The following is a 16800-nucleotide window of genomic DNA, read 5'->3' on the forward strand; positions in this document are numbered from 1 at the left end:
AAAAAAAAAAGAAGAAGAAGAAAAAAAGAAAAGGTAAATCATCAGAAAGATATCCTTAATGATCACAAATACTGCCAGTACTCAGAGTCAAGTATGGTATAACCTGAATGTCAATCAGTTGTGGTTTTTTCTCCCAATGGAAGGCGTTCCCATAACTGGAGCAACTGTTCACCAACTTGAGGTTCTAGTTCCTAGATAAACCAAAAATCAGAATAAACATAAAAAGAACTAGACTGAATTTTTTATCATCAAAACCTATACTGATAAAAATGTAAGGAAATCAACTTGAATTTCAAGTTTCTACAAGAAAATGTTTAAATCCTATGTTAAGCACTGCTCTAATTCTTTTCATTAAGATTCAGAGTTGACTTCCAGACTTCCAAGACTGTAGTTAATCTGCAAATAGTGCAACTATCTGTGACAAAATGGTGAGAAATTTCCCGGGAGTTCTGGAATTTTTTCTATCTGAAATAATGAATTTTGTTTTCACGGAGATTTAGCAAAAGCACTCAGTTTAAACTTCCAAAGGTTTATGGTGATACTTAGCATATTAGATGTTTGAGGTTTTTTTCTCAAGAAACCATCTTAGATGACTAAATAGTATTCTTATCTTAAGGAAAGAGATTTATTTCAAAATCATTATTATAGAATAAAAATGAAAATATTCTTATATAATTGAAAAGAACATCATTTATAGTCTTCTTGTGACATCATGTGCACTTAAAAAGAACCCTAACACTTTTCATATGGTGATTTGAACTGAGTCACACTTGTTCAAATAAAGTATTAGATGTGACCTTAGGCAAGACTGGATAGATTCTCTGAATCTATTTTCTCCTCCAAAATATTTGGCTAATAACTCATTTTAGGTCTAAGAATTGAACTACCTCGTATAAAGAAGCTAGCAGAGTAGTCAATATAGCAATATATGTTAACACCCATCACCTTAACTAGTTTGAAATAGATCAGCAGCATCATGAAGGCAAAGCGAAGCATAATAGAAATACAAGCCACAAAAATATAAAAAGGTTGCTATTTATGTTATATCATTAGTTAAAGCCATAAAGAACTTAGATATTGTTGTTATCTTTAGACTTCAGTGAAATTACTTCAGAATTACACTAGGTTTTGATCATATCTTCAGTTAGTAAGACAACAGGAACCTCCAAGAATTGACTTTTGAAAGATTTTATATATGCAATGACAGAAGTCAAATTTACAAAATGTTAAGAAACAATGAGCTCTGTCAGGCACATTTGCAAGCAGGTTGTTAACTAGCTGTTTTACAAATCTGAACCATCATGTTCTCATGTGCACATGAAATATACAATTTGTATTCTTGCATTTGCTCCTCAAACAAACCACTGAATAACAGCCAAACAAAACAGAAAGAAGAGTGGAAGAAAAATATTAAATGCCATTGTATACCTGCCCATCCCTGCTTATCTGGACTTTCTTATTGTCATTCCAAGGATTGAGTAAATGGTGTGCAAACTGAAAGGGAAGACTTTCTTTTCGTATCCACTCCACCTTAAACACTCCTCCTAGTCCAGCGGAGCCCCAGTCCTGACTCTTCTCCCTTCCTATCTCAGAAGACATTCTAGAAAATCCCTGTGGGTAAAATGAGGGAAAGGGTGATGGTGAGGATGATATTAAGACTCTGAATTCAATTTATGTAAGAAACTCTGGGCTTTTTTTTAATTTTAAGGTAAAAATGTAATATAAAAATAATAGATACATAACAAAAATCCAGAAAGCCACTCATTAATTGTTTTTTATAAAAAGGTGAATTAGCAAATTTTAGAGGAAAGACCAATTCCAGCCTTCTAATGTAATTTCAAATACAAACAAGTATTTTCTAAATAATGTATCATAGTTCTAAACCCACATTTATTCCATTGAAAATGGATACAATCTAATTTCTAGGTTTTAAGTTCCACAAAAGATAACAATATCAAATAATAAATTCATTAGTTTATAAATTCAGATATACATCAAGTAAAGATGAGTTAAGAAACACACTCGGTTTCTTGATTGTCAAAACTAACCTCTTTGGTCTATTTAAATAAACATTTTATCAAAAAGTCACACTTCTCATTACTTTTAATCCACCTGAGAAATAGTAAATCTAAAGTTGTCCTCAGAAGAAAAAACTGTTTATCTGGAGAGGCTCTTGTAAAACAAGGTAAAAACAAAGGGACCCCTATATGCCATTCCTTTGAGGAGGTGCAGTATATTCCTCATCCGCACCCACAATGCATGCGTGCATTCCAATGCAGTAAAAAGCCAGCTTCTTAACCTTTATGATTTAACTGATCTAATTTGCAGCCAGAACAATGCCCTTTTACTGTTTCAGGATGGCTCACCTGGAAATGTCCAGATCCTTGAACAGAAAATACCAAGTAAACCATGCTGCTTTCCCAAAAGGCTCGATTTAGCTTTCGCTCATTACTAGGGGTTGTAGACCAGATACCCTTCTGTTGAGAAATTTCAAGGTTTCTCAAATTGCTACTCTTCATTATGAAGTATCGAATAGGCATGTTTGGTCTTGGTGAAGGAGATTTTGAGCCCTAAAAAAGAACACATAAATTCTTGAAAGGCAATTTGACCTTTCAAAATCAATAGGCTCCATTAAATAACATCTTCATAAATTTATATACCAAAATATTTTAACAGTCAACAAATGCAAATAAATAGCTCTATCATGCCTGAAAACCTCCACAAGGCTCAATCAAAATGAGGTTAAAGAGCCAAAACCAAGCATTTATTTTCAGAGCATTCAAAATCCCTTATCAAGAAAGGATCCTGCATTGTCAACTATGATTTACACTCCAAACGTACTTTCAGAAAATATTTTAATAAACTTGCAAAGTCTGAAAACAAAACAAAAATTGCTCCAGCTTACTAACTGGATACAGTTTCCAGGAAACAATGCAGGAAGGGAAACAGTTTCCAATGGTCTCACTGAATTGCAGACACAGACCTTAGAGTTTAGACGCCAAGGTAACTAGATTTTGCTTGGCAGTGTACTAGACAGAAAGGAGCTGCATGGGAAGAGAACTTCTAGGAAACTGCAGAGGGGTCCCCACAAGTTTTTGGCTAAGTAGTGACCTGCGCATAAGTAAGAAAAAAATGACTTGAGGCTAGGAAAGATCCAAAGGAAAAGAGTTCTTAGAGCTCACACATGGTTGGGAATATTTCATCTTATTCCCAGACAGAAGGGAAAGAACTTGTCATACATAGTGCATTAGCCCACAGAAGGATCATACCTTACTTAGTACTGGAACTAAATTAGTACCAGAATAAAAACTGCCCTGGACCCACGCAAACACTGCTTAAAAGCAAATCCCAAAAGAATTACAGTGATTGCAATTTTAACTTAACTGTGTATCAGAACAATGTCTAACACCATTTAAAGAAATACAACAAAGATGGTGGCATGGGAAGACACAGAGATCACGTCTCTCCACAAACAGAACAGTTACCAGAGGCCAGCGGGGGACCTGAGGCCCAAGCAGACCACAGGAACCCCACAGCAACCAGGTAAGACCTGGGAGAAGCCAGGAGGGCGGGGAAGGGGAAGCCTAACCAGACCGGTGCCCCGGGGGGTGGCTGGGGGAGGGGAGAGGTTCCTGCCTGGAGGAACTGCTGGGGGCTGGGGAGATCCGGGAAACCGCGATTGGGTTTCTCCCGCCCAGGGGGCCTGCTGGGCTCCTCAGCCGGTCCTCCACCCTCCAAGGCCCCCTCTGGGCTGCCTGGGTCCTGGGGGTGTGGGAAGGAGGGAGGAGGGGCGAGGAGGTGGAGAGGCAGGCAGGAGGGGGTGGGAGCTTTGAGATTAGGGGCCGGGGGAGGCTGGAGGGCGTTTCGCCTGCTCTCTTGGCCAGGGAGGCCGACTGGGCTCCCGGACCTGGTCCTTCATTCTCTGGGTCCCCTCCAGCTGCTTAGAACCTAGGAGAGTGGGGGGCAGGGGAGAGGAAGAGAGGCAGATAGGGATCCTACCAGACTGGGAGATCTGGGGAAGTGCGGCAGGTGTTACCCTAGCCCAGTCGGCCCTGGGAAGCCTGCTGGGCATCAGAGTCTGGTCTCCAGCCTTTCAGTGCCCCCTGCAGCTGTAAGGGTTCTAGGGGAATAGGAGAGAGGGGGTGGGAAAAAAAGAGAACCCAAGGGGGAGGGACCCTCTGAGACTGGAGGACTAGGGGAGGTGCTTGCATCTCTCTCACCAACTTGGGCCCAGGGAGCCCACTGGGTACCTTGACCTGGCCCTTTGCTCCCAGGATCAGAGGCATTTCTGGGCCCTTCTACCTCATTGGACCTAAGCCCCATTCCCCACCAACCCCAGGGCCTTCTCTAAGGGTAGGCTCTGCCCATTGCCTAACTCCCACCCCCTCCCCGCACCCTCACCCTTCTCTAAGCCCTGTCCCCACAGCCAAGGCCTTTTCTGGCTTTTTTTTTTTTTTCTCTTTATTTTTCCTTTTTCTCTCCTTTCTCTTTATTTTTCCTTTTTCTTTTCTTTTTTTTTCTTTCTTCCCACCCCCTCACTTAGGATATTGCAGTTGTTTTACAATCCAGTTGTTGATCCATCATTTTTTAAAAAATTTTTTATAACACATCTGTTAGTTTCCTACTATTGTATTTTTTAGCTTGCTATTCTCCTGTTCTCCTACCTTTTTTTCCTTTTTTTTTCTTTTTTTTTCATTTTCCCTGCTCCACACAGCTTGTGGGATCTTGATACACAAGCCCAGTGTCAGGCCTGCATTCCTGAGGTGGGAGCTCTGAGACCAAAACATTGGACTAACAGGGAAATCCAGTTCCCAGGAAATATCCTTTACCATGAGGTCTTCCAGAGGTTCTCAACTTAACACCAAGACCCAGCAGGAACACAATCCCACCCATCCAAAGTGGGGGGAAAATGAGAAGACAAAAAAATATGCCACAGATGAAGGAACAAGGTAAAAATACACAAGACCAAATAAATGAAGAGGAAATAGGAAAATTGCCTGAAAAAGAATTCAGAGTTATGATAGTAAAGATGACACAAAATCTACAAGAAACAGTTAAAAAGGAATCAGAAGAACTAAAGAGCAAACAAACAGTACTAGATAACAAAATAACCGAAATTAAAAATACTCTAGATGGTATAAACAGCAGAATAACTGAGGCAGAAGAACGAATAAGTGAGTTGGAAGATAGAATGGGGGAAATAACTGCCACGGAACATGAAAAAGAAAAAAGAATAAAAAGAATAGAAGACAGTCTCAGAGACCTTGGTGATAACATTAAGCACACCAACATTCGAATAATAGGCATCCCAGAAGAAGAAGAACAAAAGAAAGGGTCTGAGAAAATATTTGAAGAGCTTATAGTGGAAAACTTCCCCAGCATGGGAAAGGAAATAATCAAGTCCAAGAAGCACAGAGAGTCCCATACAGAATAAACCCAAAGAGAAACACACCGAGGCACATAATAATCAAACTAACAAATTAAACACAAAGAAAAAATATTAAAAGCAGCAAGAGAAAAGCAACAAATAACATATAAGGGAAAACCCATAAGGATAACAGCTGATCTTTCTACAGAAACTCTGCAGGCCAGAAGGGTGTGGCAGGATATATTGAAAGTCCTGAGAGAGAAAAACCTACAGCCTAGAATACTCTACCCAGCAAGAATCTCATTCAGATTCGACAGAGAAATCAAAAGCTTTAGAGACAAGCAAAAGTTAAGAGAACTCAGCACCACCAAACCAGCCTTACAACAAGTGCTAAAGGAACTTTTCTAAGCAGGAAACACAAGAGAAGGAAAACACCTACAAAAACAAACCCAAAACAATAAAGAAAATGGTAATAGGAACATACATGTCACTAATCACCTTAAATGTAAATGAAGTAAATGCTCCAACCAAAAGACACAGACTGGTTGAATGGATACAAAAACAAGACCCTTCTATATGCTGTCTACAAGAAACCCACTTCAGACCAAGGGACACATACAGACTGAAAGTAAAGGGATGGAAAAAGATATTCCATGCAAATGGAAGTCAAAAGAAAGCTGGAGGAGCAATACTCATATCAGACAAATCAGACTTTAAAATAAAGACTATTACAAGAGACAAGGAAGGACACTACATAATGATCAAGGGATCAATCCAAGAAGAAGATATAACAATTGTAAATATCTATGCACCCAACATAGGAGCACCTCAATACATAGGGCAAACGCTAACAGCCATAAAAGGAAACATCGACAGCAACATAATAATAGTAGGAGACTTGAACACCCCACTTACACCAATGGACAGATCATCCAAACAGAAAATAAATAAGGACACACAAGCTTTAAATGACACATTAGACCATCTCGACTTAATTGATATTTATAGGACATTCCATCCAAAAACGACAGAATACACTTTCTTCTCAAGTGCACACGGAACATTCTCCAGGATAGATCACATCTTGGGTCACAAATCAAGTCTCGGTAAATTCAAAAAAATTGAAATCGTATCAAGCATTTTCTCTGACCACGATGCCATGAGACTAGATATCAATTACAGGAAAAAATCAGTAAAAAATACAACCACATGAAGACTAAACAATATGCTATTAAACAACCAAGAAATCACTAAAGAAATCAAAGAGGAAATCAAAAAATACCTAGAAACCAATGACAATGAAAACACGACCCAAAACTTATGGGATGCAGCAAAAGCAGTTCTAAGAGGGAAGTTTATAGCAATACAGTCCTACCTCAAGAAACAAGAAAAATCTCAAATAAACAACCTAACCTTATACCTAAAACAACTAGAGAAAGAAGAACAAAAAAACCCCAAAGTGAGCAGAAGGAAAGAAATCATAAAGATCAGAGCAGAAATAAATGAAAAAGAAAGGAAGGAAACAATAGCAAAGATCAATAAAACTAAAAGCTGGTTCTTTGAGAAGATTAACAGAATTGATAAACCATTAGCCAGACTTATCAGGAAAAAAAGGGAGAAGATGCAAATCAACAGAATTAGAAATGAAAAAGGAGAAGTAACAACGGACACTGCAAAATACAAAAGATCAAGAGAGACTACTACAAGCAACTGTATGCCAATAAATTGGATAACTTGGAAGAAGTGGATAAATTCTTAGAAAAATACTATCTTCCAAAACTGAACCAGGAAGAAATAGAACATATGAATAGACCAATCACAAGTATGGAAATTGAGGCAGTGATTAAAAATCTCCCAACAAACAAAAGCCCAGGGCCAGATGGTTTCACAGGCAAATTCTATCAAACATTTCGAGAAGAGCTAACACCTATCCTTCTCAAACTCTTCCAAATTATAGCAGAAGCAGGAACACTCCCAAACTCATTCTACGAGGCCATCATCACCCTGATACCAAAACCAGGCAAAGATGTCACAAAAAAAGTACATTACAGGCCAATATCCCTGATGAATATAGATGCAAAAATCCTCAACAAAATACTAGCTAACAGACTCCAACAGCACATTAAAAAGATCATACACCATGATCAAGTGGGGTTTATCCCTGGAATGCAAGGATTCTTCAATATACACAAATCAATCAATGTGATACACCATATTAACAGACTGAAAGACAAAAACCATATGATAATCTCAATAGACACAGAAAAAGCTTTTGACAAAGTTCAGCATCCATTTATGATAAAAACTCTCCAGGAAATGGGCATAGAAGGAAATTACCTCAACATAATAAAAGCCATATATGACAAATCAAAAGCCAACATCATCCTAAATGATGAAAAACTGAAAGCATTCCCTCTAAGGTCAGGAACAAGACAGGGGTGTCCACTCTCACCATTATTATTCAACATAGTTTTGGAAGTGTTAGCCACAGCAATCAGAGAAGAAAAAGAAATCAAAGGAATCCAAATTGGAAAAGAAGAAGTAAAATTGTCACTCTTCGCAGATGACATGATATTACACATAGAAAACCCTAAAGACTCTACCAGAAAACTGCTAGCACTAATCGATGAATATAGTAAAGTAGCAGGATACTAAATTAATGCACAGAAAGCTCTTGCATTCCTATACACTAACAACAGAAGAGCAGAAAGAGAAATTAAGGAAACACTTCCATTTACCATTGCAACAAAAAGAATAAAATACCTAGGAATAAACCTGCCTAAGGAGGCAAAAAACCTATATGCAGAAAACTATAAGACACTGATGAAAGAAATCAAAGACGATACAAACAGATGGAGGGACATACCATGTTCTTGGATTGGAAGAATCAATATTGTGAAAATGACTATCTTACCCAAAGCAATTTACAGATTCAACGCAATCCCTATCAAATTACCAACAGCATTTTTCACAGAACTAGAGCAAGAAATCTTACGATTTGTATGGAAACGCAAAAGACTGAATAGCCCAAGCAATCTTGAGAAGGGAAGATGGAGTTGGTGGAATTAGGCTTCCTGACTTCAAACTATACTATAAGGCCACAGTGATCAAGACAGTATGGTACTGGCACAAAAATAGAAAGGACGATCAATGGAATAGAATAGAGAACTCAGAAGTAAGCCCAAACACATATGGGCACCTTATCTTTGACAAAGGAGGCACGAGTATACAATGGAAAAAAGAGAGCCTCTTCAATAAGTGGTGCTGGGAAAATTGGACAGCAACATGTAAAAGAATGAAATTAGAACACTTCCTAACACCATACACAAAAATAAACTCCAAATGAATTAAAGACCTACATGTAAGGCCAGACACTATAAAACTCCTAGAGGAAAACATAGGCAGAACACTCTATGACATCCATCAAAGCAACATCCTTTTTGACCCACCTCCTAGAATCAGGGAAATAAAATCAATAATAAACAAATGGGACCTCATGAAACTTAAAAGCTTTTGCACAGCGAAAGAAACCATAAACAAGACAAGAAGACAACCCTCAGAATGGGAGAAAATACTTGCCAACGAAGCAACAGACAAAGAATTAATCTCCAAAATATACAAGCAGCTCATACAGCTTAATACCAAAAAAGCAAATAACCCAATCCACAAATGGGCAGAAGACCTAAATAGACATGTCTCCAAAGAAGACATACAGAAGGCCAACAAACACATGAAAAGATGCTCAGCATCACTAACTATTAGAGAAATGCAGGTCAAAGCCACAATGAGGTATCACCTCACACCAGTCAGAATGGCCATCGTCAAAAAATCTAGAGACAATAAATGTTGGAGAGGATGTGGAAAAAAGGGAACTCTCCTGCACTGTTGGTGGGATTGTAAACTGGTACAACCACTATGGAAAAAAGTTTGGAGGTTCCTTAAAAAAGTATAAATAGAACTACCATATGATCCAGTAATTCCACTACTGGGCATATACCCAGAGAAAACCATGATCCAAAAAGAAACAAGTAGCATAATGTTCATTGCAGCACTATTTACAATAGCCAGGACATGGAAACAACCTAGATGCCCATCAACAGACGAATGGATAAAGAAGATGTGGCACATATATACAATGGAATATTACTCAGCCATAAAAAGGAATGAAATTGAACTATATGTCATGAGGTGGATAGACCTAGAGTCTGTCATACAGAGTGAAGTAAGCCAGAAAGAGAGAAACAAATACTGTATGCTAACACATATATATGAAATCTGAAGAAACAGTACTGATGCAACCAGTGACAGGCAAGAGTGGAGATACAGAAATAGAGAATGGACTTGAGGACACGGGGCTGGGGTGAGGGGCAAAGGGGCAGTTGGGACGAGGTGAGAAGAGTAGCATAGACATATTTACACTCCCAGCTGTAAAACAGATAGCTAGTGGGAAGTTGCTGTATAACAAAAGGAGATCAACTTCATGGGAGATGCCCTGGAGGGCCAGGATGGGGAGGGTGGGGGGGGAGTCATGGGAGGGAGGGGATATGGGGATATGTGTGTAGATGCAGCTGATTCACTTTGGTGTACCTCAGAGACGGTACAAGAGTGTAAAGCAAATATATTCCACTAAAGAGTTAAAAAAAAAAAAACAAAAAGAAATACAACAAAAATCTAGCAGCCAAACAAAATTTTAAGGAGTGCAAAAGAAAAAAAAAAAAAAAAAAAAACCAGGAGAATATGATCCACAAGCAGGAAAAAATTAATCAACAGGAATAGAGTGAGATCTGACAGATGATGAAATTAGGAGACAAGAAATTAAAGCAGCTATTCTAAATATATACGCTATGTTCAAGAAGGTAAAAGAAACAAAAATGTGATGAGTGGAGAAATGGAAGGTATTTTTTAAAAACCCAGAGGAAGTTCTGGAGGTGAAAATATAAAATTTGAAGCAAAAGTACACTAGAAAGAATGCACATGAGATAGACACTACAAATAAAAACATCAGTGAACTTAAAGATGTAGCAATAGAAATGATCTCAAATGAAGCAAAGTGATAAAAACAACTGAAAAAAATGAAGAGAATATTAGTGACCTGTGGAACAATACCAAGTAGTCTTACATTTGTATATCCTGAGTTCAAAAAAAGAAGGGGGGAGGTGAGATATAAAAAGTATATGAATAATAATGCTGTTAAATTTCCCAAAATTGATGGAAACTATAAATACACAGATTAAAGAAGAAATATAAAGATAACCAGAGCAAGTCATATCAAAATCAAATTGCTGAAAACCAGTGATTAAAAGAAAATCTTAAAAGCAGCTAGGGAAAAAAATGCAAATTATATACAGAGATATATACAGAGAAAGAAAGATAACAATGACAGTAGACGTCCCATCAGAAACTATGTAAACTACTAATATGATAGCATTATAGTAATGAAAGAAAATCACTGTCAAGCCAGAATTATATACACAGTAAAAATACTTTTCAAAAATAAAAGTGAAAAAGAATTTTCACACAAAAGCTAATATTCATTTCCTGCAGATCTGTACTTAAAGAAATGTTAAAAGGTTTTCAGGCAGAAGTATATGATCCAAGATAGAAATCTGTGTCAACACAACAGAATAAAAAGTACAGGAAATGGTAAATATTGAGTAAATATAAAGGACATTTTCCTGACTTTTGATAAAAAGATAACTGATTATGTAAGTAAAAAACAATACATTATAGCATTTATAACATATGTAGAAATAAAATGTATGAAACCAATAACACAAAGGATTGAAGGGTAAAATAAAAGTGCCCCTTGCAAGGTTCTCAAACTATAACTGAAAGGGCATAATACTGATTTTCAAGATACATTGGGATAAGGTAAAATGACTTAACTAGTGAATTCTATCAAGCATTTAAGGAAGAAATAATACCAAATCTATATATCTCTTCCAAAAAATTGAAATGGAAGGAATAGTTCCTAACTAATCTTTAAGAGGAGAGCAGGTGGCACAATGGTTAAGAATCCGCCTGCCAATGCAGGGGACACAGGTTTAAGCCCTGGTCCAGGAAGATCCCACATGCCATGGAACAAGTAAGCCCGTGCACCACAACGATTGAGCCTGTGCTCTGGAGCCTGCGAGCCACAACTACTGAGCCCACATGTCACAACTACTGAAGCCCAAGTGCCTAGAGCCTGTGCTCTGCAACAGAAGAAGCCACCGCAATGAGAAGCCCGTGCACTGCAACGAAGAGTAGCCCCCGCTCACTGCAACTACAGAAAGCCCTCGTGCAGCAATGAAGACTCAAGGCAGCCAATAAATAAATAAATAAATAAAAATAAAACACTTAAAAAAAAATGACATCATTACCCTGATACCAAAACCATACAAAGATAACACAAGATAACTAGAGAATAATATTCCTCACAAAGATCCCTCATTTAACAAAATTTTTGATTGAACAAAATCAAATCCAGCAACATTTTAAAAGGATAATACATTATGATCAAGAGAGGTATAAACATTAGAAAATCAATCAATGAAATCCATTATATTAACAGAACAAAAAACAACTGTTATCATTCCAATAGATGTAAAAGAGAGAAAAAAAAAAAAGCACTGAATATAATTCAATGCTTATTCCTAACAAACCTTCTTAGCAAACTAGATCCAAAAGGCAACATCCCACTAAATGATGAAAGACTTAAAGCTTTCCCTCTAAGGTCAAGACAAAGAGGTGGGCTCTCAACACCTTTATTAAATATTTTATTGGAGGGTCTAGCCATAGATATGAGGCAAGAAAAGAAATAAATGGCATCCACATTGACAAGGAAGAAAGTAAAACTACCTTTATTAACATTATGATTATTCATATAGAAAATCTGAGAAATCTACATAAAAAGCTAATAGAATTAATAAGTGAACTAAGGTCATAGGATACAGGATAAATGTACAAAGATTAAATGTATTTCTATATGCTATCAATGAACAACTGAAATTTAATATTTTATAGAACAGCATCAAAAATATAAAATATTTAGGAATAAATGTAGCAAAAAATGTGTAATACTTGGACTCTGAAATTTACAAAACACTGCTGAAAGAAATTAAAGAACATCAAAATAAATGTAGATATGCTTATGGACTGGAAGACTAAAAATTGTTAATTGTACATTTTCTTCAAGTTGATCTATAGATTTAATGCAATTCCACTCAAAATGCCAATTTTTCTGTAGAAATTGATAAGCTTTTCCTAGGTTTGTATAAAAGCATAAAGAACCTAGAAGAGCCAAAACAATTTTGCAAAAGAAGAACAAAGTTGGATAAAAATCACTAACTGATTTTTCAGTTAGTGATTAATTACTTAAAACATGTAGAAGTTCCTATTATGAAATCTCTAAAAGAAAGCACAGGAAAAAATCTTTGTAATCTTGGGTTAGGCAAGGACTTAGGACACAAAAAATATGAAGCGTAAAACAAAAAACAAATGAAATCAAAATAGAGAAAAATATATTAAATGGACTTCCATCAATATTTGTTCTTTAAAAGACAACTGAATCACTTTCCTGTACACCTGAAACTAACACAATATTGTATATCAACTATATTCCAATATAAAATAAAAATTAAATCAAAAAATAAAAATAGAACAAATAAGCAACAAGGATATACTGTACAGCACAGAGAAATATATAACAAGTTTAAGTGGAGTATGATCTATAAAAATATTGAATCACTATGTTGTACACCTAAAACTAATATAATATCATAAATCAAGTATACCTCAATAAAAAATTAAAAACTAAAAAAATTCTAAATAAATAAATAAATAAGTAAAAAATGAAGTGATGGGTTACATGAGGGAAAAAAAAGACATCATTAAGAAAATGTAAGTGCAAGCACAGATTATTAGAAAAAATGTTCAAACCATATACAATTAAGATTTGTATCCAGAATATACTAAAAAACTCTGACAACTAAATAAAAAAAGACAACCAACAAACAATCCAAAAAAGTTTAACAAAAATTTGAACAGACATTCCATCAAAGAAGATTCAGAAATGGCAAAAAGCACATGAAAAGATGCTCAACATCCTTAGTCATTGGAGAAATGCAAATTACAGCTACAGTGGAGTATCATTACATACTCACAAGAATGGCTAAAATTAAGAGACTAGTAATGTCAAGTATTGTTAAGAATGTTGAACAAATAGAATTCTCATAGATTACTAAAGGGAACAGAAAATAGTACAGCTATTTTGGAAAACAGTTGAGTAGTTTCTTGTAAAGTTACACTTACCATACAACCCAACAAACCTATTCCTATTTATGTACCCAAGATGAGAAAATATATCTATACATAAATATTTGTACCTGAATAGTATTCATTATAGTTAAAAAGTAGAAACAATCCAAATGTCCATCAATGGTGAACAGATAAACATACTGTGGTATATCCATACAACGGAATACTATTCAGCAATAAAAAGTAATAAAATAATAATACACTCAATAATACAGATGAATTTCAGAAGTGAAATAAGCCAGTCACAAAAAGCTATATACATTCCATTTACAAGAGGTTCCAAAAAAGGCAAAACTCTAAGAACAAAGAGCAGTTTAGTGGCTGCCAGAATCCAGGGGTGATGGGAATGTTCTCTACATGACTATAGTACAGTTACATGACTGTATACATTTGTCAAAATTCACTGAATTGTACAGTTTAAATTGATGAATTTTATTGTGTAAATTATGCCTTAATAAAGGCACTTTAAAATTAAAAGCAAAAAAACCAAAAAAACCTTAAAACTTAAGAATGCAAATCTGCAACAACATTTCTTTTCCTTTTATTTAACAAGAGTATTTCAGCAGACATTTTCACCAGAAATAAATCCTATAGCTAAAGAACATTAATCAAATACTCAGGTACTAACTGCAGAAAATAAAAGTAAACATATTCTAAACATTTGAAATCATTCACATTACATATTTTTTTAAAAGATACATAGTTCTCAATTCTTTATCAACATTTCCCATTTTCCTAACCCCATCCAGTCTTGTATTTTTTAATATAATCACTGAATTATAATATCCCCAAATACTTGGCAAGCAGGAAAAAACTAAAAAATTTACTCAGTTTGTCAGCTTCTATTTATATCTAGAACAGAGGCCATGATTTGTAACTTAAAAGCAGAATTATTTTATAATTTTGTTTAAATATGTAACATCAGATGTGCTATAAATCCTTGATACTCTACCTTTCCTGAGGATGGAGGAGAAGGACTAGCACAAGGACTTGGATAACTACTGCTGTCTGTAGATTTCACAGAAGATTGATCTGACCTGTCATCAGTGCTTCGTTTAGGATGTAAAATTCCTCTATCCTTGTACTTCTGAGGTGGGTGTAGTGCTGGAGATGGAGATTTCATCAATATTCTTGAGTGAAAAGGAGGAAGAAAAGAACAGTTATACATAAATTCATAATACAAAGCAGACTCCATTTCAAATAAAAATTCCAATGACACTTTGATTTATGGAATACTATTTAAAAAGACAATTTCATTCTTCTATTACATTTAGATGAAAGAGTTGTACCATAGGGTATACTTACAAAAACATTTCAAACAATACAAAAATACATTTAAAACAATCTACAAAAATCTTTGACTTAACATTAATTTAATTAATATTATTTCCCTTACAAAACTCCTAATCTCTTTTATGATAGTCTAGGAGAAGTCCTTAACAATTATAATGTCTTATATTGATATTTAATGTCTTTTAACAATATAAAATTATTTAAATACACCCATGCTAATGGCCTTTACTAGAATATCACCCACTCCATTCCCCTTCCACTTTCGTATAGTATCTTAAAGCCAAATAAAATAGATTTCAAAAGCATGTTAAATATTACAGTATGGTAAAGTGGAAATAAAACTGGACTACAGTCAGGAGAGAAGATTTGTAGGACAGTACTAAATTTACAACTAACAAGGTAGGTGATCCTGGGTAAATCTTTTAATTTATCTGAGCTTTAATTTCCTTACCTGTTAAATAAAGGGATTAAAAAACTAAATAAATGCTAAGATTCTTCTGTTTTAAAATTCTATGAATAAATGCAGCAAAAATGGCACTCAGAAATTTTATAATTTTTTTTAAAGTATATATCTTAGTGGAAAAACCAGACATTAAAAAAAAAAAAGGCATTAAGTGCTTCCTAAAGTAGTGTGATATAAAGTTTATAACACTACCTATAAAATATTCTTGCAAAAAAAAAATATTCTTGCCCAAACACTGGATCTAATCAAGCCCTGAGAGCTAATCACCAGTTTCCATGAAATACATAGGGTATAGCAATAAAAAGAGACATCCAGAATGTAGTACAGCTCATAAAACCACTGACCTAGTTTCCTAAAAAAAGTCAACAGAGGAACTAACTGCTCTAGATCACGAGAGATTCGAGAAACAAGACGCTCTAATACAATGCATAAGCCCTCCCAGGATGTTTTTTCAGATAAATCTATAGTTGGAGAATTGTAGAAATTATTATTTTATTTGGACTGCAGTTGGATTTTGATTATGTAGGAAAAAATGCCTCTGTTCTTAAGAGATGCGTATTTAACTCAGAAGGGTAAGAAGACATGATGCATGAGACTGATTTTGAAATATGTAGACAAAAAAAGGAAGCAAGAATAAAAAATAATTGGGGTAGATACAGCAAAGAGGTGAAAATCTTGGTAAACTATTGAATCTGGAATATGGAATTCACTATGGAATATCATTTACTTTGCTGTGTTTAACTATATTTAAAATAAATAAAACAAAAAAAGGATGTCATCAATAGTTCATAAACTTCCATGAGTCTCGCAATTATAATTATTCTGCCTCAAAAAAGTTAAAATAGCTTATCCCCACAAATTGTTTCTCTTTCAATAAATATCTTAGATCCAATATTATTTATTTCACAAATGAAATAAAATAGCTAAAGCCTAAAATATTAACAAAAATATAGAATGAATAAACACCTGAAAAATTAATAACAACTTGATAAACGTAAAAAACCAACTTTTCAGGTTTTTTTTTTTCTCTTATGAATTGAACTTCAATGAATTATCAAGTTACACCTCCAAAATCCCATCATTCTTATCCTGGTATCTTATTTACCTGAAAATTAGGTAACAGAACTTAATCGAGGGTAACATCTTATTAAAATAAAAATGATGTTTTCAATAGAACTAAATGTCTACTTTTGTGGTTTTCAATTCGATCTTTGACTCTGTGCTCTATTCTAGCTTTTCTCTGTCTCATGTTTGGCTTCCCCCCACCCCAAATTTCATACATGTAGAAACAAAGCATTCGTGTAAACCCTTCCAACCTAAATTTTCATTTAGGGGAACAAAGAGTTCTGATAACTCATTTATATCTCATTTTTCTTAC

At 35.2% G+C, this 16800-nt stretch overlaps 1 protein-coding gene across 4 annotated transcripts in view; it reads right to left on the minus strand.

Moving 5' to 3' along the window:
• The window catches only part of YTHDC2 (YTH N6-methyladenosine RNA binding protein C2), an 80525-nt gene that overhangs the window by 10532 nt on the left and 53193 nt on the right, over nucleotides 1-16800 (minus strand). For 3 of the 4 annotated variants that reach the window (XM_057737234.1, XM_057737230.1, XM_057737252.1), the window contains 4 exons: nucleotides 14619-14796; nucleotides 2367-2570; nucleotides 1429-1611; nucleotides 104-191 (listed from right to left, as the gene is read on the minus strand). In XM_057737234.1, the coding sequence (XP_057593217.1) occupies nucleotides 111-191; nucleotides 1429-1611; nucleotides 2367-2570; nucleotides 14619-14796 (646 nt within the window). In that variant the 3' untranslated portion in view covers nucleotides 104-110. The remainder of the gene's footprint in view (nucleotides 1-103; nucleotides 192-1428; nucleotides 1612-2366; nucleotides 2571-14618; nucleotides 14797-16800) is intronic. The other variant, XM_057737243.1, reaches the window with a different exon arrangement.

The sequence above is a fragment of the Hippopotamus amphibius genome, chromosome 1, assembly GCF_030028045.1.
Source record: "Hippopotamus amphibius kiboko isolate mHipAmp2 chromosome 1, mHipAmp2.hap2, whole genome shotgun sequence".
Lineage (NCBI taxonomy): Eukaryota > Metazoa > Chordata > Mammalia > Artiodactyla > Hippopotamidae > Hippopotamus > Hippopotamus amphibius.